We start from the raw sequence: 24173 nt of genomic DNA, 5'->3' as shown, positions 1-24173 counted from the left end.
CCCTGTCCCCTGACTGACCCCTGCTGCCCCATCCAACCTGCCCCTCCTTCCTGACTGCCCCCCTGGGACCTCTGCCCCATCCAACCACCCTTTCTCCCTGTTCCCTCACCGCCCCCAAACCTCTGCCCCTGACTGACCCCTGCCCCATCCAGCCACCCTCTAGAACTCCCCTGTGCTCTATTGATCCCCCCTGCTCCCTACCCCCTTACTGCACCGGTGGCTGGCGGTGCTACAGCCGTGCTGCCCAGAGCACCAGGTCAGGCTCCAGCTGCACTGCCTGGCCGCCCAGAGCATTGTGCCAGTGGCCGAGTGAGCTGAGGCTGCGGGGGAGGGGGGACAGCAGGGGAAGGGTCGGGAGGGGGGGTGGCAAGCCTCCAGGCCAGGAGCTCAGGGGCTGGGCAGGAGGGTCCCGCAGGCCGTAGTTCGCCCACCTCTGACGTAGGTCCTCCACCCCCTTTCCCTCCTGCCCCCGAGTGCTGGTAGCTGTGTCAACGGGAAACGCTCTCCCCTTGCCACAATGCTGCCTACAGCCAGTGTTAGGCCGGTACAACTGCGTCGCTCCAGGGTGTGGATTTGTGTCACCCCTGAATGATGGAGTTATACTTACGTGGGTTGGTAACGTAGGCCCGGCCTTACACCATCCATTACTCCCCCACCAGCATATGTTGGCCACAAGCACATTATGAGATGGCTGCAAGCCACATCCTGTTCAGTTTCCATTGGGTTTATAACGTCTGACCCAAAGCTGAGGACTTGTAGGCAACTGAATGTTGCTCATAGTCAGTTGGTTACTGGGCAGCAAAAATGACTGACGAGCTGGGTCTTCTCACTCGCCTTCATCCCCCTTTTAGCTGCGGGGTCAAGGTCTTGTGTCCTGCTGGCTGTAGGTGTGGCAGTAACTACAGCTGGAAGGGGGGTGGTTTGGGGGGTGCATGGAGTTTAGGAATGGGAAATGCATATAACCTGTGTCTAATACCTGCAGCTGGGAGAGAGCACCAGTGTTCCCTGCATGAGGTTTTCTGACCCCGTTACCTTCGTGCCTGAGCACCTCACTTCGTAGCTTATCCTCGCAATGCCCCATGAGGTAGGGCAGGGCTCTTGTGGCCCCATCTCTCAGATGAGAACTGAGGTACAGAGTAAAGGTCATGCCCAAGGTCACGCAGGGAGTCTGTGGCGAAGCAGAGAATTAAACCCGGGTCTCAAGTCCTAGGCTTGTGCTCTAGCCACTAGGCCATCCTTCCGCTGTGCTGTGGGGAACTTTGAAGTTCCCTCCAATTCTAAAACCTCTCACTGCCTCCACTTACCAAAACACAGTACAGGTAACTCGGGCCACGGAGTCCAAATTGGAACTGAACAAATGATCTGTAGGGGAAAATCCCCCCCACCCTAACCCCTACCCACCAAGCCCTTCTCCAGGGAATTCTGGAGTCTGGATTTTTACCACCCCTCCCTCATGTTACAGGAAGGCTGAATGCGTTTCGGTACATCTACACTGCAAAGAAAAAACCCCGGCGCCAAGTCTGAGCCCACCTCAATTGACCTGGGCTCAGACCCTCTTCCCTTCGCCTGGAACATCTGCACTGTTTGTAATCCCACCGCCCGAGCCCCACAAGTCTGAGTCAGTGGACCCACGCTCTTGAGACACGGCGATGCCAGTTCCTTTGCAGCGTAGACATACCCTGTCTGTCCTCGTTAGCGAGGATTAACTGGCTCTGTTATTCGCTGTTGATGTTGTGTGTTGACCACACACAGGATCTTTCACTGCCTTTCTCATCCAGGCTGGGCAGTAAAGCAGTTGCCTGAGGTTTCTGGGGTGCTGTCCCGTGTGTGGGCAGAGGAGAGTTGTCCCGACTATGTTGGTGGCTGGTCTCAGTCTGCTAGTCCTGGACAACTATATCTTGATGTTTGGTTGCCCTCACGGAAATGAGACCCCAGTCAGAAATCCCTCACCAGCTCTGTATCCTGATCTCTGGAGCCAGCCTGGCATTCTGGCTCCCTGGTCAGTCCAGGTAGCGCCAGCTCTGCCTTCTCCCCCACTGCATGCTCCTGTATGAGCGCCTCCTGGGGAGCAGAGGAGCTGAACTACTGTCTCCGGTCTCTCCAAACCTCCTGTGGATTAGCAACCGCAATCCTAATGTGGGGCAGCCACTGCCTCTTGCCCTCCTTCCCCCTCAGTATATCTGCCCATAGCATGTTTGTTATGGCTGCAGTGTAATAGCACGTTTCACAGTCATGTGACTGTACTGAGCTTGGGTGGGGGCTGATCAGACACAATAACATTCCCCGCCGCCACCAGAGACCATAACCTCCTACCAACCGAAGAGCATCTTCTAAAAATCCCTATTGGTAGCTTCCTTGTGAAACAACCTGCAGCACCTCTGACTAGCTGGAAGGAGTGGAACGTGCTCTCTGGAACGGCAGCACCAGGCAGGTGCAGTCGCCTGGGGTCTGACTGACTTGTCTGTCTCTGCTTCACAGTTTGGCTTTAAGAAATGGAAGAGCCACGTGACAGCCAGGCCTTGGGAAGACCGGTCGGAAATCGTGAAAGAGCTCTACTCCGATCTGAATGTCGTGAAAAGCCCCAGAGGTAGGAAATGATGCCCTGCCTGAACTTCTGGTAAGGGCCTCTCGAAATCCCTGCCTCCCTGGCAGCTAGCAGTTCTGAGAGCTCTGTTTTGATCTTATGTATCTGCAAGGCCAGCGGGGGGCATCTGGAATCCATCAGCACTCTAACTTGTCAGCACATCTGGTAGGTGATGGTAGCAAACTCCTATAGACTGACCCAGCCCTCATGTTTAAAGTCCCACTGAGTGGGGGCCGCTGCTTCCAAATCCAGGCCTCTGTGCATGGCCTCCTTAAGATCACCTCCCGCCAAAGGGGAGCCCATGATTGCCCTCAGCAGAAGGCAATGGTGGCCATCATGTTGGCATTCATAATGTAACCTACGCCAGGACTGCCCGCACAACCAGCAGCAGGGAAAACATCACTGCATCACATCACAGTGGCAAGCTTTTAGCTTGGTAGATATAAGGGCTGAAACATCCAAAAGGGAGTGCTTAAATTCTGCAGAGTGGGGGCTTAGCCACCTTATCCGCCAGGCAGCGTCCCTCACTTGCCTGGGGGGAGTGAGTGATGGGATTCCCAAGCCCAGCTGTACACATTTAGCGGCTAAGCAGGACTTCAGTCTCTAGGGCTACTAATCCAGCTCCTTTCACCTGGACAAAATCCTGGGTATTAGACTTGATGACTCCAAAAGCAACTGGGCCAGCCCTCAGATGGGCTCCTCCGAACTTACCTCTTAGTTTCTCCACAGGTCACTCCCTCAATCCTTGTATCTTCTCTTTGCCAGGTTCCACAGTCACATGTGGGAACATCCTCTACCTGCTGCTGTTTGGTTGGTGGCTGTCTCTCCTCTATCTCCTGGTCTCTGCCCTGATGTTCCTCACAGTACTGGGAGCGCCATACGGTGCGTTCTGCAGAGGCTCTTGAACAGCGACGTGTATTCTCATAGGCCTGGGAGCCAGGGCCCATTGTGCACCGGACACACACAGTGCAATCCCTGCCAGTGATCTGTGCTAGCCGTTTTATTTTAGACCCAGCTCGGTTCTCCTGGAATACTGGGTGCAATAAACCGCGTGTTACGTTAATAACGTATTGCCGTAGTGCTTAGGAGCCCTTGTCATGGGCCCTGTCGTGCCAGCTGCTGTAGAAACACAACAGAACTGGAATTCTTCCCACCCCTTAGAGCATCAGATCACACCTGTGGGAGGAAAACGGGAACAACACCAGGTATAGGGAGGCAACTTAAGACATCCAATAACTTAGATTCCAGGTGACTGAGAACTTGCGGCCTTTAGTACCATATCTACTCGTTCATAAGCTGAATTTTTTTTAGTAAAAAAGGGAAGCACCAGAGAAGGGGGTCGGCTTATGAACGGGTACAGAGAGGGAGCGGTGGGACACAGCCCCTCCCCCCAACAGAGGGAGCGAGGAGAGGCAGCCCAGCCAGCAGAGCCAGAAGGGAAGAGGTGGGGCCAGAGTCTCTCCGCTTCTGGCCACTCTGCTCTCCCCCCAGCCTCCGAAGCAGCTGCAGCTCCGGGGCTGGCAGGCTGTGGTGGGGCCGGGCTGCTCCGCCCCGCCCCCTGGAGCAGGCTAGCTTCATAGCTAGCCGTGAGTTTCCTTCTGCCCTCCGTCACCATGACGAGTGCTGGGTGGGTCACCTTCCCTTCCACCTGGGCAAGTCCCATCCCCCAGGACACCCTCAGTAAACCTCCTCTGGCTCGGAGGGAGCGCCTGGCCGGCCAAAGGGAGCCCTCCCAGGGAGCCTTGCCCCAGCTCCGGGGGTGACGGCCGTCTCCTTTCTCCCCACAGGGAAGCTGTGCTGGGACCTCGCTGGGTATTTCCTCTGGCCATTTGGAAAAGTGATTCAGAAGGTAGAGGGGAGCGGCGGGGTGGACAATGAGCGACCTGCTTCATCGCTGCTGTCGCTGCCCGGTTCTGAACTGGGGATCCCCAGCCAGCTGGCTGACAAAACTGCAGGAGCAGAGACTCTTTCCAGGGGGGGAGCTGGCTTCCTTGCCTGGTACATCCTGGCCAGAAAAGGAGCCAATGTTGGGCATGATTCCCTGCGTAGAAACCTAATCCAGCTCGGGGCATCTGCTCACATGAGAGCAGCGACCGGGTGCTCCATGGCAGACGGGGCTGTTCTCTGCCTCTAACGCAGGGGCCCTGACCCCGTGTGGAGCAGCAATCCAGTGACCTGCAGAGAACGAATGGACAATGGCAAAGGGAGCTGGGGCAGGCCCTGAGCCTCAGCCTCCAGTACTGGCCTCTGCAGAAGTGAAAGCTGCTCTGCTCATGGCTGAGTCCTCTCAGCCTCTCGGGGGAGGTTCCTTCGGTGTCCCCTCCCCCAAGCCCCAAATCTCTGCCCCTCTCTGAAGACCTGCTCTCCTGTCCCCTAGACCAGGACGTACTCTCGAAAGCGCAGCATCAAGTTCAACAAATGTGAAGTCATCTCGGAGGTGAACGAGGCGAAGGAGAGCACCCCTCTGCTCAGCCGCCATGAGGGGGCGCCCGGCACTCAGCCGGAGCCCGGCAGCCACGCGGACGCCACACACTGGGTAAGGCCCCTTCCCCGTGTACCCAGCGCCTGTGTCGCACGGGGCAGGGGGAGGAGTCAGAGATGCTCCATCCCTAACTGCGCCCTGTGCTGTTGGCGTGGGCAGCCTGGCACAGACCAGCTCAGCTGTGACTTAAAGTTGTAAGGCCTCTCCCCACCTATCAGCCCAGTAGGTGCCTGCACTGACTCCCTCAGAAGGAGCTGGGGTCCCCTTCCTCTTCTGAAGGCCCCCACAACCGGATGGGAGTTAGGCATGGCCCTTCCTACTCTGGATCAGCTGTGGCTTGGCTCACCCTGCTGGGTCTATCAGTGCAGTCCTGCGGCACTCTGATACCCTCTCGGAATGGGAAGGAACCAGCAGGGAAAGGTCTCTGGCTTCTGAATCCCTGGCCCCGATACTCCCCGGGCCAGGAGATGGAGGAACAGGATGCCAGTAGGTCTCCTCCAGTTGTACGGTCCCTGTAACGGAAGCATGGGCGTAATGGTCTGCGCTGGTGCCCCAGCAGATCTGAGTAGCAGCCAGGGAGCCCCGATGGCTCCTGATTGGAAGCATCTTCCCTTAGCTTGGCACTGCCCGTGGCCGCTCACGCAGCCCTTGCTTCGCTCTTCCCACCAGCGGCGTGTCAGCACTTACATCTGGCTTCTGCTGGGCTACCCGGTCCTCGCTCTGGCCCACGGCCTGGTCTGCTTCATCGCCTGGCTCCTCGTGTTCATCATCCCCGTTGCCAAGATGAACGCTCGGACCGTCACCAAAGTCCTGCTCCTGGCCCCAGAGCACGTGCACGTCCAGCGGATGAGGAAGGTTGGTTCCGCCGCGACTGTCACGGGTTTCCAGCCCGCCCCAGGGGAGGGGGGTGCCTGGCGTCTAGAGAGAGTAGCCTGCTACTTGTTAACACTTCCCATCCCTGTACCGGGGTGGGGAGGGGTGGATGGGGAAGACTTGGGTGAGGAGAGCAGTCCTTCCACAGCACCATCTGCATGGGAGGAGGGTTCATCTTAGCTCAGTGCCCCGCTTCCCAACCTCCTGGACGTAGGAGTGGGCAGAGCAGCTGCGGAAGGGCTGGGCGGGGGTTGGCTGCCTCTCAATCAGAGCTAGGCTGGCCTGGTGGGGAAGCAGCCAGCAGGGCGATCTAGAGGATGGTTGGCTTCAAGCCACCTGCAGTGTCCACCTTCCTGACTCCGGTGCAGGTGAGCGCAGGGCTGAGCCGGTCAACGTGACTAGCATGGGCTAGTCCAGACCAACCTGCGCTGGAGCTCTGGCTGGCCCAGTAGAGTGGCTCCGATAAGACCTTCGCTAAAGATGCCTCCATCCTGCAAAGGAGGGCAGAGGGGAGCCTCTGAGCCCAGCGGATCCCTTGGCATTTCCCCTTGTCCGAACAATCCTCCCCTCCTTGGGGGGCGCCATGAAATGGGACGTCTCTCCCAGCACTGCCGAGAATAGTGAGGTTAGCTGCGGATTAGAAACCACCCTAATGCCTGGGCTTTCTGACCCCGCAGACAGAAGTGCCGCTGGAGGCCGAAGTGGTTCTGTGCTGCTACCGGGCCGTTAATGCCTATTACTACAAATACGCCGTGGATGGGATCAACGTCTTCGCTGTCAGTATCCTTCAGACGGCCGCCTGGCTCCAGTGCCAGCATCCGGTGTTGCTGGGTAACGCGTGTTGGGCAGCCCAGGGCTCCCCTGGGGCGGAGAAGGGATATGGAGGCCCTGAGAACGTACAGGAACCTCCTGCGGAGGTGTGCATGCAGCCTCTCTGGTGTTCTCCACACCTCCCTGATGAGCGCAAGGCAATCCTTCAGCAGGCTCTGAGCAGCTGGCCTGGCTAGTACGGGGTTAGTGGGGAAGGACCCTGCCTCGGATGGAGGCTGGCAGAGGTGCGAGCGGCGTGCCATGTGCTCAGCAGATGCCTGCGCTCTTGGGCAATGAGGCATGGCCGGGTAGTAGGAAAAACGTGAGTGGTGGCTTTGTGGCTGAGGACCAAGCCTGGGAGTTGGGAGATCTGGGTTCAGTCCATCTACATGGACTCTCCTGCTCAGGTTATTTAAGCTCCCTCCTGGCATGTGGAGGCTAAGCACATCCCCGGGCGAGGCGCTCTGGCCCTCATGACGGGTGCCCCAACATTGCCAGGAAGTGCCCCTTGACCGGCCGCACCGCAGACCTGCTGCCACTCGTGATTGTGACTCTGGTTCTGGGCTACGTGGACAGCCACAACCGTTTCACCAGCTCTCTTGTGAAGTTCACCCTCTCGCTGCTCTCCATCATGCCCCTCTCCTACTACATCGGCATGGCCATCGCCAGGTGAGGACGCGCCTTCTCCCACATCCGGCATGGGGCTGGGGTTCAAAACAATCCCTTGTGTAATCCCTTCCCCCCCCGCCCCAATTCCGAAGCTGCTTCGTGCCGTCTCGCCGGCGAACGGCATAACGACACAACACGACTCTTGTTCCGCCACCCCCAATCTCACACCTCCTTGCTGGGAAGAGTCCTGGCTGCTGCTTGGGCGGATCATTCCTGCGACAGGCCGTCGGCTTCTTGTTGGCAAAGCAGGCTGTGAAATCCAGCTGAAGGCATGAGCTCCCTGTGGGATTCTTGGACTGCCGGTGGAGTGTCAGTATGCGTAGCTGGCTCATCGCGCTGTATCTGGGCACCACCTCTGTTGTCTCTGGGGTGGAATATGCAGCCCTCCTGTGCAGTGGTGGATTAGCCACTGGGCCAGCAAGGCCCATGCCTGGGGGCCCTGGAAAAATGGGCCCAGGCCTGCTCCAGTTGGGGTGCAGGGGCTTGTCACACACCACCCCCATGCCCAGCACTCCAGGTGGAGTGGGGTGAGCCCCAGCTGGAGCGCCAGGCAGAGTGGGGGGGGACTGCAGGCAGAATGGGTGGGGAGGGGCCCCCACTTGCTCTGGCCCAGGGCCCCATAACACCCTAATCTGCCCCGGCTCCTATACTAACCCTGCAGGCTGCTCTAGAAAGGGAGGCCGCAGGCAGTATCCGCGACAGGAAAGCTTGCCAAGCTGTCCAGCCGTGTGTGAGGCGGCACCGGGCAGAGGCACCGCCTCCAAGCGCCGGCTACAGAAGTGACCCTGCTTCCAGCAGCTCTTGGCTGATCCTCAGGTTTCCGTTTGAGGGCGCAGCACAAAGGGGCGTCGCTGCAGCCCTGCTGGTGGACAGATCTGTAGAGGAGGACGGCGGCACCCGCCCTAAAAAAATCAAACGTGCCCTAAAGTCCCTTTCTGAGGGCTGGGAGCCAGGTGGCTCCAATATAGAAGGTTGCACCAGTAGCCAGAATTCTCCTGTTCATGTGGAATGATCCATCAGGCTGTCTCCACCCAGGGTCTGTCTCGAGCCTGCCTCTGCTAACTAACCCTCTGCCTTCGTGTGCCTTAGTATTTCAGCTCAGAGTAACTTTGCGGTGGGGGCTGTGGTGAATGCCTCCTTTGGCTCCATCATAGAGCTGACCTTCTACATCACGGCGCTGATCAAGGGCTCCCGGGAAGGGAACAAGTGTTACGAGGAGATTGTGAAGTCGGCCTTGACGGGGACCCTGCTGGGCTGCGTCCTCCTCGTGCCGGTGAGTCTGGCTGGAGGCTCGTGGCCAGGGGCTGTGCTCCAGGCTCGGCTGTCGGAGCGGGCAGCTTCTGGTAGTTCTGCCTCTGGGTTCTGAAGTGCTTCATTCAGACTCGCCCCGGCCAACCTTTTCCCTCTTCAAACAGGGATGGGCAAACTTTTTGGCCTGAGGGCCACAGTGGGGTTGCAAAACTGTATGAAGGGCCAGGTAGGGAAGGCTCCCCAAACAGCCTGGCCCCCGCCCCCTCCCACTTCCTGCCCTCTGATTACCCACCTCAGAACCCCCACCCCTCTCCTTGTCCGCTAACTGCCCCCTCCTGGGACCTCCTGCTCCTCTGGACCCCACCCCCAGCCAACCTCCCTGCTCCCAGTCCCGACTGCCCTGACCAGCCTCCAGGACTCCCACACTTATCCCACTTCCCTGTCCCCGGACCACCACCCCGAACCTCCGCCCTATCCAACCACTCCCTGTCCTCTGACTGCCCCCCTGGGACCCTCCGCCCCTTATCAAACCCCAGCCCGCTTACCATGCCGCTCAGAGCAGCATGTCTGGCTGCCGCACCGGCTGGAGTTAGACACACTGCCCAGAGTGCGGCCTACGCGGCGGCATGGCTGCGGGGGTCAGGGGGCAGCAGGGGAGGGGCCGGGGCAAGCCTCCTTGGCTGGGAGCTCAAGGGCCGGGCAGGATGGTCCCACGGGCTGGATGTGGTTTGCGGGCAGTAGTTTGCCCACCTCTGTCTTAGAAGCTGCCTCTCGTGATGGTGGGCCACACAGCTGAGTGGCCTGCAAACCCCTGGGTGGGGGGCAGTGTTACCTTGCTAGCCGTGCCGCCGTTTGAAATGCACATCAGCTGAGGTGGCCCAAGGCTCAGGGCTGATAACTGAGTGTCCCCTGCTCCTTTCAAGGGCTTGTGCATGGTGATTGGAGGCATCCGCCACCAGGAGCAGAGGTTTAACAGCCGATCGGCAGGCGTCAGCTCTGCCCTGCTCTTCCTCTCCGTGGGAGGTAAGCGAGAAACTGGCCCAGCGCTGAAGCCGTGAGTACAGGAATGAGCCAAATGCACGGTCTCCTAACCCGAACGTACGGGCCGCCCCCTGACCATGCTGTCGTGCGGGGCCTGTCTGTTACAGGCTGGCCCCATCTTCCGCTCTCGAGGCCTCTCCAGCGAAGCCTGGCTCTGCTGCAGGGCTCCAGCCTTGAGGGAGAAATGTACCCGGTGCACATCCCCTGGGGGTTATGACCTCGTTTCAGGCTAGTTTTGTGGAGTTCCAGCTCTGCTCCGTCCCTTCGAGTGGCAGCGCCTATTGCAAACATGGGACAGCGTCTGGAGTCACGCACTGCTCACAGAATGCTGCGGCCCATCATTGCAGGGAGGTTCCCACAGTTCCAGGGAGCTGGGTGGGACACCCTTCCGTGCATGATGCAGCTCCCCGAGCTAGAGGTGGGGTGCCCTGAGCAGGATGTCTCACCCCTCTTACTTCCCCTGGGTACTGGACACCTGGGAGCAGGCAGGTATCCACGTCAGAGTGGCCATGCAGTCAGGGTGTGTTGCTTTTTATCAAAAAGCCAGGGATTGAATGGACACAAACTCTTTCTGTGTAGGGCCCTCGGGGATCAGGCAGCGCACACTGGCAGGGAAGCATGTCCTATTCCTTGGACAGAGGACGTGTGTTCTTGGGCTCCCTGGTGGGTTGGGAACAACCTATTAAAGGGACTTGGTTATTCCCTAATGGCCCGTCTCCAGGCATGGTGGCCAGATGGAGGGGGGGGGATAGGTGGGAATTCATCTTAGCCAGCTGCTGGAGAGGAGAACCCACAGCAAAGTGGGACTCTGTGCTCTGCAGCTCATTCAGTCTCTGCAGCCGGGTGTGGCCAAAGTCTTGATCCGCTTCCCAGTGGAAGTGTGGTGTCTCTTGCACCCTTTTCCTCTTGCCCTGGGTCTTGTCATCTGTGTCAGCCGACGGTGTGGTGTCCATTCCAACCCCCCTTTCTCTCCCCTGACAGGCGTGTTTGCTCCAACTCTGTTCTCCAAAGTCTATGGGAGGCTGGTCTGCGGCGAATGCCAGAACATTACTCAGACTCCAGCAGGACACTACCTCTGCCAGAACTGCCATTTCGACCTGGTAGGTGGAACCCTGCTCACCTAAATGTATTTGCTCTTGTACAGGTCACATCTCATGGGCCTGGTGACCTGCGGATACCACTACCCAGCCATACAGGGGATCTAGCGCCTGGTCCCTTGCAGTGCCCATGACTGCTTAGCAGTGCCTGTCTCCTTGCTGGGGGCAGGGTGTAGCCGACAAGGGCCAGACTTCTCTGCGAATCAGTGACTCCTCCAAGTGAGATTGGTGGCTGCTGCAACATGGGTGTTCTTCATGCATTACAGGGGCTTCTGGGTTGGGAACAGGAAGGACCCAGTTGGGGGTGGGGTGTCCCCTGCTAGACCATGACATTCTGTGACGCCCGGTGTACAGTATGTTCTGAATTCAAGTAACTAGCAAAACTTGCACCCCTGATCAGCAGGCAGCTGCTCAAGAGGAGGAGGAGGGCCTTGCTTTTCTGGACAGCACAAATGCTGTACAAAACTACTGGTCCTATATGCTGAAATGCAGCCACCTCTAGGGTGGAGGCATCTCGGAGGTCTGCATCTTTACAGGCCAACTCCTTGTGATGCATTGGTGGTCACTCCTGACAGACTTTCCTGTGCTTGGTGGTAACTGACCACTGAGGACTGAGCTGCAAGTGGAGGGTTTTCTGTGTGCGCCTTCAGGACTCAAACGCTCTGGTGTGCCAGCCAGAGTTAGAGCAGGTTGGTCCAGTTCTTAGCTTCTGGTAGTTGGCGTTCCCAATTCCTCGCTTGCATCCTGCACCTGGCCTGGGGTGAGGCTGCTGAGGAAAGAATATACTGAGATCACATGGAATGGGGAGGTCTCTTATTAATCTGATCACTTTTCTCTCCACTGCACGCACCCAGACTCCTTGCTTCCTCTTGGGGAGCCAAGTGTTCTGTAAGGCTCTGAGGTTCCAGATCAGTATCTCCAGCCTGCCCAGCTAACTTCGGGGAGAATAATCCTTTTGATAACTGCAAACTCAACCCAGCTTGAATCTCTGATCCCATGCTATTGCCATCTCTTGCCCAATCTCCACAAAAGGGTTCTGAGGACCTCAATAGTTCCTCAGATTCATCTGCAACTCCTTCTGCTTCAGGAAGTCCTTGACATTAGCACCTCTGCATCCGTTCAGACTTCAGCTCCAAGGTCTAAATGTTCAGCGTTTGTCCCAGTGGCCCCCCTCCCACTTCCAGCTGACGGAAGAGTTCCAGGAAGCCACAGCCCCTGTCTGGGCCGGACAGTCAAGCCTTAAGGCATTGTGTGGCTGAACTGAGGGCTGGGTGGTCAGATCCCACGGTTCCGGTTCTGGAAGAAAGGTTGAGGACAGTGCTGTACCTCATGCCTCGCAGCAATCCGACCCTGACATTGCGGCTGCAGGACCGGGGTCTGTCCCAGTTGCTTGGAAGATGGATGTAAGCAGTGCCTTTGAATTAGGGCCATCAGCGCCTTCGGTGCAGCAGCATCTGAGACGGAGGAAAAAGCCACATGAGCTCTGATAGGTGGGAACCAGAACTGCTAGCAGATTCCATCTGATTTTTGATTGGGCCACAACAGTTCCGAAGCAGAGACTTGTTCCACCTTCAGCTTCAGTAACTGAAGGGAGGAGCTCACATGGGCCATCAGATCTGATGGTGGCCAAACCTTTGGATCTGCGGTCGCTTCCTGATCCAGTCTGTCGGTTCCACACAGTTCTCTCTCTCTATCCGCTCCGGTGCATGCCTTGGATCCTGGTGCAAGGCGCGTGGCTCCTAAAAGCAGGCATGTATCCTTGGTTCCAAGATTGTCCTTTTCATCGCTTCCTAGGAAGAGGAGACCAGATCCTGCTGGCTCTTCCCTGGACCTTTCTTATCCCTCCTCTCAGGCTTCCTACAGGGCCTCAGCAAAGAGCAGGATCCTCATTCCTCCCTCTGCATCGGTTACTATCCCCGGTTCACTTTCTCGGGTCCCGACCTGGACCCTCTCCAGGAGGAGAATAGGGAAGAACTGACCTGCAGCGAGGTTCTGTCCACCCCCTATTGGCATGTTCCTGACACCCAATAGTAGGGGAGACTTGGCAGTCCTGGGGCCTTAGTGGGGGACCACCCCTGGTCCACTCCAATTTTATCCTCCACGTGGATGGAGAGGGGACACTTCATCTGCAAAGAATCTGAAAGCCCAGGGACCCTCAGATCCTGCTCCCCCAGTTCCATTGACACTACAGTGAGACCTGGGACTCTGAGTCTGAGGGGGATGAAGAGAGAGAGCTGCTCTTTGTACAGGAGCTTTTAGGTCACAGCCTCACGATCGGGTCCTATCACTTGACCGATGTGGGGGTGGCATCTGCCTTTTCGCCTTCTGGGGATGCTATGCATTTCTGTGACTTAGAGCATCCGAGGGTGTCCACTCGAATCTCCCTGCAGTACTGGAGGAAGAGACTTCTCAGTATCTTACATCCTCCGTGCCACTGCCAAGTGTAAGATATTGCTGCCCATCCTGGATGAGTTAGGAGGGCCGGCCACCTCTGCATGGCCCACTGACAGCCCATCTCTAAGAAAGCAAATGAACTATACCCGATTCCTTCTGAAGGGAATCTTACTTCCATACCTGCTTCTGTGCTGAATTCATTGGTGGTGGCTGCTGCCAGCTACAGTGGAGGAAGGGGGAGAAAGGTGTTCTTCTCATCTGTGTTAGGGTGGCAAATTATCTGACAGTCCTGGCCCATTACCAGTTCCATCTATGGGGGTGGGGTGGAGTGTTGCTTTTCTCCAGGCCTTGCCTGATGGCATCTACTGGCTGTGTCCTGCCATCTTATTGGAGGGTCAGAATGTAGCTAGACACTCCCTCGGGGCTTCCTTCAATGCTTTGGACTCTGATGTCAGAGCACTGGCGTCAGCTGTGACCATCAGGAGCATGCGTGGCTTTGATCCTCCCCTCCTAGCCATGGATGCTCGAAGTCAGCTGGGAGAGCTTCCTTCTGGAATGGAGGGTCTTTTCAGTGAAAAGACCGTTGGAAAAACTAAAGGAGACGAGATCAACAGCTCGATCTTTGGGGTTGATGCCATCTACTCAAAGGAGGCCCTCCAGTCTTCTTGCCGATACCGGAGGCAGCATTAGCCCAACCGTCAGTCATCCAGTCACACGTCAACAATGTGCAGCCTCCCAGAGCCATTATGGAAAGAGGCCTTTCAAACAAGGTTCCAAATCTAAACCACCTGCGCCCTCATCCCAGACAGGCCCGCCCTGTGTTTTGGTGAGATCTTTGAGAGTCGAGAACCAACCAACCAGCCCTCTTTTACCCTTTCCTTTGGAGGCAGGCTGGCCCACTCCATCAACACATGGAAGCAACAGGTCTTGGCGATCATGGAAAAGGGCAATGCCATACAACTGGGAAGACTGCCTCCTCCCAACTCCCCCTACCCATCCCTCTCCAGCAGCCCCTTTCACAAGGCAATCCTTCTCGCAGGTGTGGAGAAGTTGCTTCTGGTGGGAGCTGTCAAGAAGGCTCACGCTTACTAGAGAGGGCTCAAGGTTTTTACTCCAGGTTATCTTTCTGGTGCAAAAGACGATACTGGAGATTTTGGCCGATTTCCCAATTTTAAGAGCATCGGGAAGCTTTTGGTTCCGTATGCTGACTCTGGCCTCCATAATCCCTTCACTGTTGGTCCAGGATTGGCTTGTGACTCTATGATGCATATTTCCAATCATGGGGAGGGATAGCTCAGTGGTTTGAGCATTGGCCTGCTAAACCCAGGGTTGTGAGTTCAGTCCTTGAGGGGGCCATTTAGGGATCTGGGGCAAAAAACAGTACTTGGTCCTGCTAGTGAAGGCAGGGGGCTGGACTTGATGACCCTTCAGGGTCCCTTCCAGTTCTATGATAGGTCTCTCTCTCTCTCATATATCATTTGACAAAACCATTGGAAGTGTGTTCCATTTGTGATGGCCAGGCACCATTTCCAGTACAGGGTGCTCTCATCTGGCCTTTCTGCAGCACCCAGGGTATTGGCAAAATGCCTGTCTGTGGTGGTAGCACATCTGAGGAATTAAGGTGGGTTTTTTTGTTTACCTTTACCTGGAGAGTTGGCTACTGATGGCTGCTGTGCATGAGGGCCCATTGAGCCACATAATCACCGCAAGTGGTCTGCATTTGTTTTTTTTCCTTTTAGACTTTTTCCTCAACCTCCCAAAGACTTTCCTCTGTCTTACACACACAGGATTTCTTTTACAGGTGCCATACTGGACTCCGAAGGGAGAGCTTTTCTGAGGACAGATTCTCATTCTGAGAAATGTCTACCCTCTGTGTAGGGCAACTTTGAATCTTTGATAAAGTTCTTCCTGGGTCTCATGGGAGTTTATGGCAGGCACTACCTACAGGACTCATTTGACTGTCTGAGAATGAGAGCTATTCAGCACTGGATGTCCCAGGCCTACAGTTCAAGTCGGAACAGTCTTCAGTTGATCACCATGTCTCGGAATGTCGTGGTCTTGCTAGACTGGTGGCCAGCCAGGACAAGCCTGCTCAAGGGTGTGCGGTTCAGTTCTATGGGTCCATCCCAGACGTTGACTCCAGCTGCATCAATGGTCAGGGGTGGGGCACTTGAGTCACTAAAGAACTTGCGGGGGTCCTGGTTGTCTTGAAAGAACATTGCACATCAGCGTACTGGAACGAAGAGCAGTTCATCTGGCTTGGAGTGTTCTTCATCCGCAAGGGAAGGCTGTGCGGGCAGTAATGAGCATTACCCTGCCAATGCAACATCTCAGCAAGCAGGGGGTGCTCATTCCACCCCCTTGTGCACAGAGGTGTTTCTACCTCAACATTTGTCCTGTAGCCCTATATCTGGCTGGGGAGAACAAATGCAGATTGCCTCAGCAGCGACTGCTCCCCAAATGACCCCCTCAAGGATTGAACTCACAACCCTGGGTTTAGCAGGCCAATGGTCAAACCACTGAGCTATCCCTCCCCCCCTTCTTGTCAACTATCTGGAATGGGCCATCTTGATTATCACTACAAAAGTTTTCTTTTTCTCCTGCAGATAATAGCTCATCTTAATTAGCCTCTTAGAATTGGTAGGGCAACTTCCACCGTGTGTGTGTGTTTCTTACCATATGTTCCATTCTATGCATCTGACAAAGTGGGCTGTAGCCCACGAAAGCTTGTGCCCCAATAACCGTGTTAGTCTCTAAGGTGCCACAAGTACCCCTGTTCTTTTTGTGGATACAGACTAACACGGCTGCTACTCTGAAACCAGTTACAGGTAAGTAACCTTCATTTCTCCTGGTCACTGCATGGGGCTCTGCTCCAGTCTGACAAACGAACTGCTGTTCCCTAGCATCTGTGGGGAGGGAGACGGGGTGAGTGGAGATTATGGCTTCAGTGTATCATCTCACCATTCATAAACTGTCCTACAGTGAGCACGTGAGACTAGATCAATGCGTCACTGGAACCAACCAAACCGTCCTGTGGTTCTTGTTTTTCAGATGGAGAACAATGGCACCCTGTACTACAAACACGTCCAGTAAGTGCCTCACCGTCTGTCCTGTTGCTTGGACATAGTGGATCAGCCCTGGCCCCACTAAAGAAGCACATGGGAGCTATGATCCCTAATGGGATGCCCAAGCACCTTCCAAGCTGCATTGCTTTCATGCTTCTCTCGGTGCCTTGCCTGAAGGGCCAAGCCAGCTTCCCCTACAGCAGCAGGGGCTGATCTGGGCTCTGCCACTGGCTTAGCTGTGCGGTCTCAGTCTCATCACCTGTAAAATGGGCTTAATACCTGTCTCCTGGGAGGTGGGTTGGGATGACTGTCTCCACTGTCTGGGAACACGTGCTGCTCTCTTAGCTGAACCCCCGGCCCTAAGTCCCATCAGCCATGGACACGACACGGCCCGATTATCTCTGCAGCTCCATTGATGCTAGAGCAGCATAGAGATGTTAATGTAATGGCCAAGTCTCCGGTTCCCATCGGGAGGTGCGGCTCTTTACAGGGCACTCAAATCCGCTTTCCCATGTGTGGTGGGAGAGGAAGGTTTAATCCTTCCTAGGTCTCCCTCCCCACGGCCGAGCTCAGCTGTTGGCCGCTGCTTGCTCTGCCAGCTCCTCTGTGTAAAGCGCTTGCCACTCTGACCCTGGGTTTCTCCAGCAAGTTGCTTCAGAGTGCAGGGCTCCTGGCTAGGGAGGGTGGGTTTAGCCCCCTTGGGGAGGCCCTTGTGTGAGATGAGGTACTCCCTCCCCTCCCCCGCTGCATCCCCTCGGGTGGCTGCAAAAGCAAGGCCAGGCACACACAGGGTTAGTGGAGAGAAGTGGGCTGATGGGGGAGGGCTCTGGCTGACATCAGGTGGGAAAAACCCTCTAGCAGGCAGCTGGCTTTGGGGGCTGCCAGAGCCCTGAGGATTGAGCACCTTGAGCCTGGCAGGGGGCGCACAGACAGTAACACCCATCTTAGTTGGGGATGGGTCCTGCTTTGAGCAGGGGGTTGGACTAGATACCTCCTGAGGTCCCTCCCAACCCTGAGATTCTATGAGTCTGTGACCCCCGCCCCCAGTCATCGTAGAGTGACCAAAACCAGCCTGGCCAAAGGCAGCAAACCCCTCCCTCCTGCCCTCCTTGGGGAAGGGCCAGAGGTGAATTCCCAGGAGCTGCTGGGACGGGGGGAAGTAGGGGGTTCTCCTTCCAGCTCCCTGCAGCTCTGGTGTCTTGCAGACCCCTGGTGTACACGGTGTCCCTCGTGCTTCCTGCCGCCTACATCATCGGCCTCTTCTTCACCCTGAAGACTCACTCGCACATCTACGACATTCACATCAGTGACTGCCACAGTAAGTCCTCACCGCGGCCGGCCCAGAGCGCTGGGCTGACCTTTCCTCTGGCCCAGAACAGAAAGATGGATTCAGTGCTCTCTGCTGTCCAGAGCAGGGGACTGGGAGCCAGGACTCCTGGGTTCTATTCCCAGCCTTGCTGCTGGCTCTGTGCACAAGGCGGGGGTGGGACCTGGCCCTGGAGTGCTGTGGAAATGCCTGAGTAACGCAGTGGGTGGGTGCAGGGGCTTTAACCCCCAGACTGGAGACCCTTGGGGAGCAAAGCTGTGTCCACCCAAAGCTTGGGCAGTAATGTCTCCCTTTCCCTGGAGGGACCAGCCCAGAGGCAGCTGATCGTGTAAAGAGGCTGCAGCAGTTGAGTGGGGATGGGTAGATGGGGCCTGTCCCTATTGCTGAGCCCAGGTCTGTGCCTAGGGGTCTCTCTGCTCACATGCCTCCTTGCTTTTAGTGCCCGGTCACCATCACAGCGCCGTGGTCCACTGGTCCCGCTGCAGGGCTCTGATCATTCTCCTGCTCTCCACCCTGTGCATGTCGGCCTGTGCTGACCTAGCCACGGAGCACATCAGCCCCATCCTCACTAACTCCACCGTGTCTCAGGTAAGGAGCCTTCTGCCTGCCCAGGTCCACGGGCCTGTGGTGCTGCAGCCACCCTGCAGGGAACCACAGCGGAGTGGAGAAGTAGCCCCGTAAAGCCTGGATTGGAATACATGGGGATAAACCTAAACCCCAGAGCCCCCTACCCAGAGCAGGCTTTAGGGCCCGATGCCGATCTCCCGATGAACGGCGTTACTTTGGGATCCAGCCCGATGGCCCCAGTTTAAGAACTTGCCAGATGTCCAGCCAATGCACTATGTAACTGTGTCGCCATGGTAGGTTTGGATTTGGGGCTGCTTAGTGACTAGCAGGAAGAGCCTGGCCTAATACAGGCCTTAACCAACACGTTCTCTCTGTGCAGAGAGCTGGACTGTGGTGGTTTTCAAGCTCCCTTTCACGAGGCCCCCATGAGGTTCAGTCTCCACTCACCTGCATTGGCCCCTTCCCTGGCAGGTGATCCTGGGTTGCTGACACCTGAACTTCTGAAGGGGAAGCCTCTGGCTCAGTCACAGGAGAGTTGACACAGTTCAGTCACGTGACTGGGTTTGAATGGGGCTAGGGCACCGAATGCTGTCAGACTAGGAAGGCTAGTTCGTCATAAGAACAGCCAGACTGGGTCAGACCTATGGTCCACCTCGCCCCGTATCCTGTGTTCTGACAGTGGCCGATGCCAGGTGCCCCAGAGGGAATGAACAGAACAGGGAATCGTCAAGTGATCCATCTCCTGGTGTCTACTCCCAGCTTCTGGCAGTCAGAGGCTTAGGACAATGGCTCACAACCAGGGGTACTACTAGATACCTCCTGAGGTCCCTTCCAACCCTGATATTCTAGGGTGGTGAAGCACTGGAATGGGTTACCTAGGGAGGTGGTGGAATCTCCATCCTTAGAGGTTTTTAAGGCCCAGCTTGACAAAGCCCTGGCTGGGATTTAATTGGGGTTGGTCCTGCTTTGAGCAGGGGGTTGGACTAGATACCTCCTGAGGTCCCGTCCAACCCTGATCTTCTATTATTCTGGGGGTACGCAGAGGTCTTCCGGGGGTACAGCAATTCCTCTAGATCAGTGTTTCTCAACCTGGGGGTTGCAACCCCCAGGCAAGTCAAGGGACAGATTTAGGGGGGTCGCTACTGCCGGGCCAGCCTTAGGGGGTGGCAAGAAGGGCAGTTGCCTGGGGCCTCGCCACAGAGGGCCCCGCAATGCTCAGTTACATGCTTCAGCCGCGGGTGATGGGGCTCTGGCTTCCGCCATGGGTGGTGGAGCAACAGTAGTCTGGAAAGGTTGAGAACCACTGGCTTAGACATCCAGAGCCTGGGGTTGCATCCCTGACTATCTTGGCTAGTAGCCATTGATGGACCCATCCTCCATGAATGTCTCGCTCTCTTCCGTACCAGAGTGCCTGCACTGCCAGGTGGGGAGGGGGAGTAGCCCCTAGAGGTGTCAGTCTGTGCTCTTACCCCTGGGGGGGGGGACGACTCGAACCCGTCACCGTTGTTCATGTAGTATCCCCTCCAGTTGGATGCATTTCTGAAGGGCGCACTTGCCATGCGAGGATGCTCCCTAGAACCCCATGGAGACATGACTTTGTGCCGTGTTCCCCGGGGGGGCCTCTTGCTTTGGCTCTATACCTGCTCTAGGATAGCGACTCTCCCAAGGAGCTAACGTTCTGAAAGGCTGTGAAATCGGTCCCTGTAGGAAGGGACGGGTGAGGGATAGTTACAGGTAACGGGAGCTCACTGCTCCACGGAGAGCAGCCAGCAGCCCTGGCGGGGCTGTGGCGTTCGCTAGCTCTGTGCTGACTCACTCTTGCTCTCCTTGGCAGTATTTCATTGGGGTGACCGTGCTGGCTATGGTGCCCGAGCTCCCGGAGCTGGTCAATGGAATCCAGTTTGCCCTGCAGAACAACCTGAGCTTGAGGTGAGTGTGTCCCCTGAACGTGGCAGGGCTTCTGCAATAGCCGGCATGAGTTGCCGGAGGCTAGTCCTAGCCCGTGGCTTCCAGTAGAGCAAACGGACAGATGCTGAACTCGTCACCATGTTCCCTAGCAGGAAACTCCCTTTAATGATCTGAGCAGCTGGGACATGTGGCTAGTGCTCTAGCTCACCCAGGAGCTGCCCTTGTCTGGACTTGATCGTGGGGATCACTTCATCTGATGCACCAAGCGACTCTCCGGTGTTAGCCAGCCGTGGATTTCCATGGGGAGGTGTCGGTGGCTCTCCACTGCTCACTGTAATAGTCTTGGCTTCTAAGGATGGTATCTAGGGGAAGGAGCCATCTGCTCCTTGTCCCAAGTTATTTAAAGCGGAGAGGGTCCAGTCTTCCTAGAGTCTTAAATGTCTAAAACGGCCCAGTACAAACTCCAGGGTGAAGTATCTCCGCTCCCTCCCTCCCAGCAACTGGAGATGCACTGAGACGGACCAGTCTGAAAGGTGCTGCTGGGCATGTGCCAGACCCCAGGGGTGTTTCTTGGTGCACTGCATCTCGTACCGGTCCCTTGGTGGGAAGGTGTCACTGAGCGTACTAGAATCTGTAGGGCAGGATTTACCTGGCCTGCAGCCCATGTTGGAAACGGATCCCCCCCAAAATGCTCTTTTCCTATTGAAATCTAACATGCCCCTCCCGCTCTGCTCAAGGGTACACAGCACTGCCCCCTTCCTGAAAGCTGGGCCCCCTCCAACTTGTGACCGGTGTCACTGCGTGCAGGCAGAGTGCAATATAATGAAACGGATCCTCCTATTCCACGCTGGGCTCTAAACACTTCTGCGAGAAGTTACTTTCAGATCACACTTCAGCAAAACTCTTTGCTGTTCTGGTGTTGGAAGAGAGAGTCCGTGAAATGCCGTGTGCTGTCACTCTTGGACTAAGGTGCCTGCACTGGATCATGTTCCGGGGGGCTCTGCAGGCCGTCTGACCCCTGCCTCTTGGAGAGGGGTACAACTCTAATGCTGTGTTTAGAAGCCTCGAGTGCAGGTTAATTTATGGTGTCTCTGCTCCTCCTCCATAGTATTGAGATTGGGAGCTGTATTGCTGTCCAGGTCTGCATGTTGCAGATACCCATCCTGGTGCTCTTCACAATCTTCTACGTAAGTAATGGAGCTGGAGCCAGACTTCATGGTTACTGCTGTTTTCTCCACTCTGCTTGTGGCCACTGGGGCTTTGGGGCAGGAGGAAGCACCCCTGGTTGCAGGGGTTCGGGACGGCTGCACACCTAAGAATGTCACTTGGATAGGAACATTGTGCTAGTGTTGGCGAAAGGTACTGGAGAAATGGTGTGATTGAGCGATGCTAGTTTTAGAGCAGGAACGGTGTAGGCAGTTGCAAGGCAGGGTCCCCCCCACCAGCATCTCTGAGTTTTGGAGAGCCAGTCACTAGTCCTCAGTGTCCCAAGCAGTGGGTTGACTGCACAGTCAGATTAACTCCCTCACTGTCTAACATGCTCATTAGCTTTTTAAAGGGGAGCAGATGAGACAGGTGAGATTCTTGCTAATACGTGTGAACCAGAGTGACAAAAAACTGTCTGTCCCCCCTGTCCAGCAGGGATTGGGAATGTGGCAGGTTAATACATTTTTATCCTGATCGTTGCCTTTAAAATACTAAGCTTCCTGTGAGGGTTTTTGTACTATGTGCATAGCTTGTTTATCCACACTGCTGCAGGTACAGTGTGTAGTAGTGGGTGGAACAGTCTTTCAAGAGTCTCTGGGTAAGGAACTGGGACTATCTTAATGGGCAGAACAGGCTTTCTGAAGTCACTGTGACGGTCCCTGCAGGGCATAATCATGGCTGACATGCCCAGGGTTTAAAAGCTGCTCTCTAACTTTCCACAGCCTACAGGTTTCATACTTGTCTTCAGTGATCTCCATGTCTACTCCAGCATGTTCAGCGTGGTTCTCATGAACTACATCTTCATGGATGGCAAGTGCGACTACTTCCAAGGTAACTGTCCACATGGGCCAGTCTCCTCCTCCTCCTCCTCCTCCTCCTCCTCCTCCCTTGAGAATTTTTTAATCCTCTCCAACTCCTCCCATAGCCGCTCACAAACATTCCCACGCTTCCTGAGCAGGCTCATTCAGGGACAGGGATTGACGGTGTAGAAGGGGTGTCACTGTGTCCCGTGTCTGTCTCTGACTCCATATCCGATTTGCTCTAACGTTAAAATGTCTTAACTGCAATCCCACCCTGGGAGCGGAGCCGAGAGAGGCCCTTTCCTTTGTGCCAATCTCCTCAGTAGAAGCTCTAGACCATCTGATCATTCATGATGTGATGGATGTCCACAATTAACTGGCCCAGTAACTGGAAGTTAAATCTGTTGTCCCAGGAGTGGTAGATCCAGGAGTAAAGTGGATTCTTCTAACTGGTAGATGACTCAATCCCCGCAGGAAGCTGCTCCAAAGAAGGTTTTGTCACGACCTACTGTTATCTGGCTCTCAAATGTGGGCTTAAACGGTCCCTTAACTTTGAGATTACAGTGTAGTTTCACAACCTGGAGCACTTGGCCCAGTGTGAACTTCCAGATTCTGTCCTGACCAGACTGGCAGCTGCTCCATCTAGTGCAAAATCCACCTTCCCAAATCTTGTTCACTGCTGAGTGAGATTCCAGCCCTCTAGCTCCTAACCACGGTGGTTCTCACTCCCCCAGGTACAGTGCTGGTGATGGTCTACATCATCCTCCTAGCTGTGTATTTCTTTGCTCCTTCCCCTGCTGGCTGCTGAGGCCTGACTCCATGGACCTTGTGTTCTCACCTTGGGAGAAGATGCCCCACCCAGGGCAGCTTCTGTTAAGAAATGTTGAGTGTTTTTCTCAGGGACTCGGCTGGCCTGGTTTTACTCTAAAACCATTTGTGGCATGAAGCTAAAGAACCTGCTGCTGGAGTTTTGTTTTTCCTTCAACAGCTGTTTGAAAAGATGGGATTGAATTGGGAATTGCTAAGCACTGGAAAAGGGGGGGGTGTTTTGCTCGTCCGGTCACTCCTTCTGAACCCAAGAAGACGCCTTAATGCCAGAATGCTGCCTTGTGTACCAAAGTGCAGCTCGGTCTGGGATTGTGGCTAGAGGGAGATCTGTTGTTGGCAAAGGCTTTTGAGGAACAGAAGAGTCCTCCTTTGACTAGCTTTTGACTCTGAAGGATGCACTGTTCTCCTGCTGCTGGGAAAGTGTTGCCCTCTCCAAGGTGCTGACTTGAAAAGAGCTGTGTCCTGTCCTCCTAGGATAGACTGCTACCTGCATGTCATGGACATGGCTACCTCTGACTCCGGCCTGTAGAAATAACACAGGTGGTTTTTTGCTGTAACTTGAAATGAACCCTGTTTCTCTTCCTCCCCACTCCCCCTCAACTGTTCTGATTAAAGCAGTTTTGTAGAAACTTGATCTGGTCCTGTATCTAAAGGGGCAAACAAGGATCTCTGCAGGCAGCCACATGCAGGGCTGTGGGAGATTGTAGCTGACTGACCTATGTGGGTTCTTCACGCCACTACCCTACTCAGGGCCAATACAGGTTCTTAGGCCTGATGTTCAGTTTCTCCATGTAGCATGACCTATGTGAGGTTGCAGAAGCAAACTGGTAAGAGACCCCTTCCTTGGAGTCAATATCCCTCCATCACTCAGACTCCTAATAGAGGGACAGAGGCCCTATCTTCTGCCTCTCTTAGTACAGACCAGAAGGGAGAATGGGCTAGAACAGATGCTTCTGTCATGTGAGTCCTAGTTAAACTTTGTTGCTGGAGCCAATTGGCCAATCTGCTGCTCGGTGAGAAGCCATTTTTCAAATCTTCCCTCCCTGCTCTAACAAGGTGGTTACAGCCTGTGCCCCAGCTGCAGCAGCAATGCTTGGGCAGAGCTGTCTTGCATTTAGCATTAAATCTGTGTGCTGGGGTGTAAATAAGCCAGCGGCTGCTGTAGCTCTTAAGACACCAAAAGCTTTTCTTCGGTTTTAAGGGCGTGCTTGCCACAAGTTGCTCCCTTGTATTTCAAAACAGTGCGTGCCACAACCTCAAGCCCGTGTTGC

The 24173-nt window shown here is 55.6% G+C and overlaps 1 protein-coding gene across 1 annotated transcript in view; it reads left to right on the top strand.

The window, feature by feature from the left end:
- Nucleotides 1-23964, top strand: part of LOC123363735 (putative cation exchanger C521.04c) — a 33545-nt gene extending 9581 nt beyond the window's left edge. The window contains exons 4-20 of the mRNA XM_045005048.1: nt 2479-2587; nt 3350-3466; nt 4372-4433; nt 4962-5120; nt 5736-5921; nt 6617-6719; nt 7277-7418; nt 8508-8691; nt 9593-9692; nt 10692-10810; nt 16253-16290; nt 17472-17584; nt 18033-18181; nt 19995-20089; nt 21177-21255; nt 21997-22105; nt 22809-23964. Coding sequence (XP_044860983.1) covers nt 2479-2587; nt 3350-3466; nt 4372-4433; nt 4962-5120; nt 5736-5921; nt 6617-6719; nt 7277-7418; nt 8508-8691; nt 9593-9692; nt 10692-10810; nt 16253-16290; nt 17472-17584; nt 18033-18181; nt 19995-20089; nt 21177-21255; nt 21997-22105; nt 22809-22882 — 1938 coding nt within the window. The 3' untranslated portion in view covers nt 22883-23964. The remainder of the gene's footprint in view (nt 1-2478; nt 2588-3349; nt 3467-4371; nt 4434-4961; nt 5121-5735; nt 5922-6616; nt 6720-7276; nt 7419-8507; nt 8692-9592; nt 9693-10691; nt 10811-16252; nt 16291-17471; nt 17585-18032; nt 18182-19994; nt 20090-21176; nt 21256-21996; nt 22106-22808) is intronic.
- The last annotated feature ends 209 nt before the right edge of the window (nt 23965-24173 follow it).

This window comes from Mauremys mutica, chromosome 1 (genome assembly GCF_020497125.1).
Source record: "Mauremys mutica isolate MM-2020 ecotype Southern chromosome 1, ASM2049712v1, whole genome shotgun sequence".
In the NCBI taxonomy this organism is placed as follows: domain Eukaryota; kingdom Metazoa; phylum Chordata; order Testudines; family Geoemydidae; genus Mauremys; species Mauremys mutica.
The sequence above is the reverse complement of the archived record's forward strand: the minus strand, read 5'-3'. Positions and strand labels throughout refer to the sequence as shown.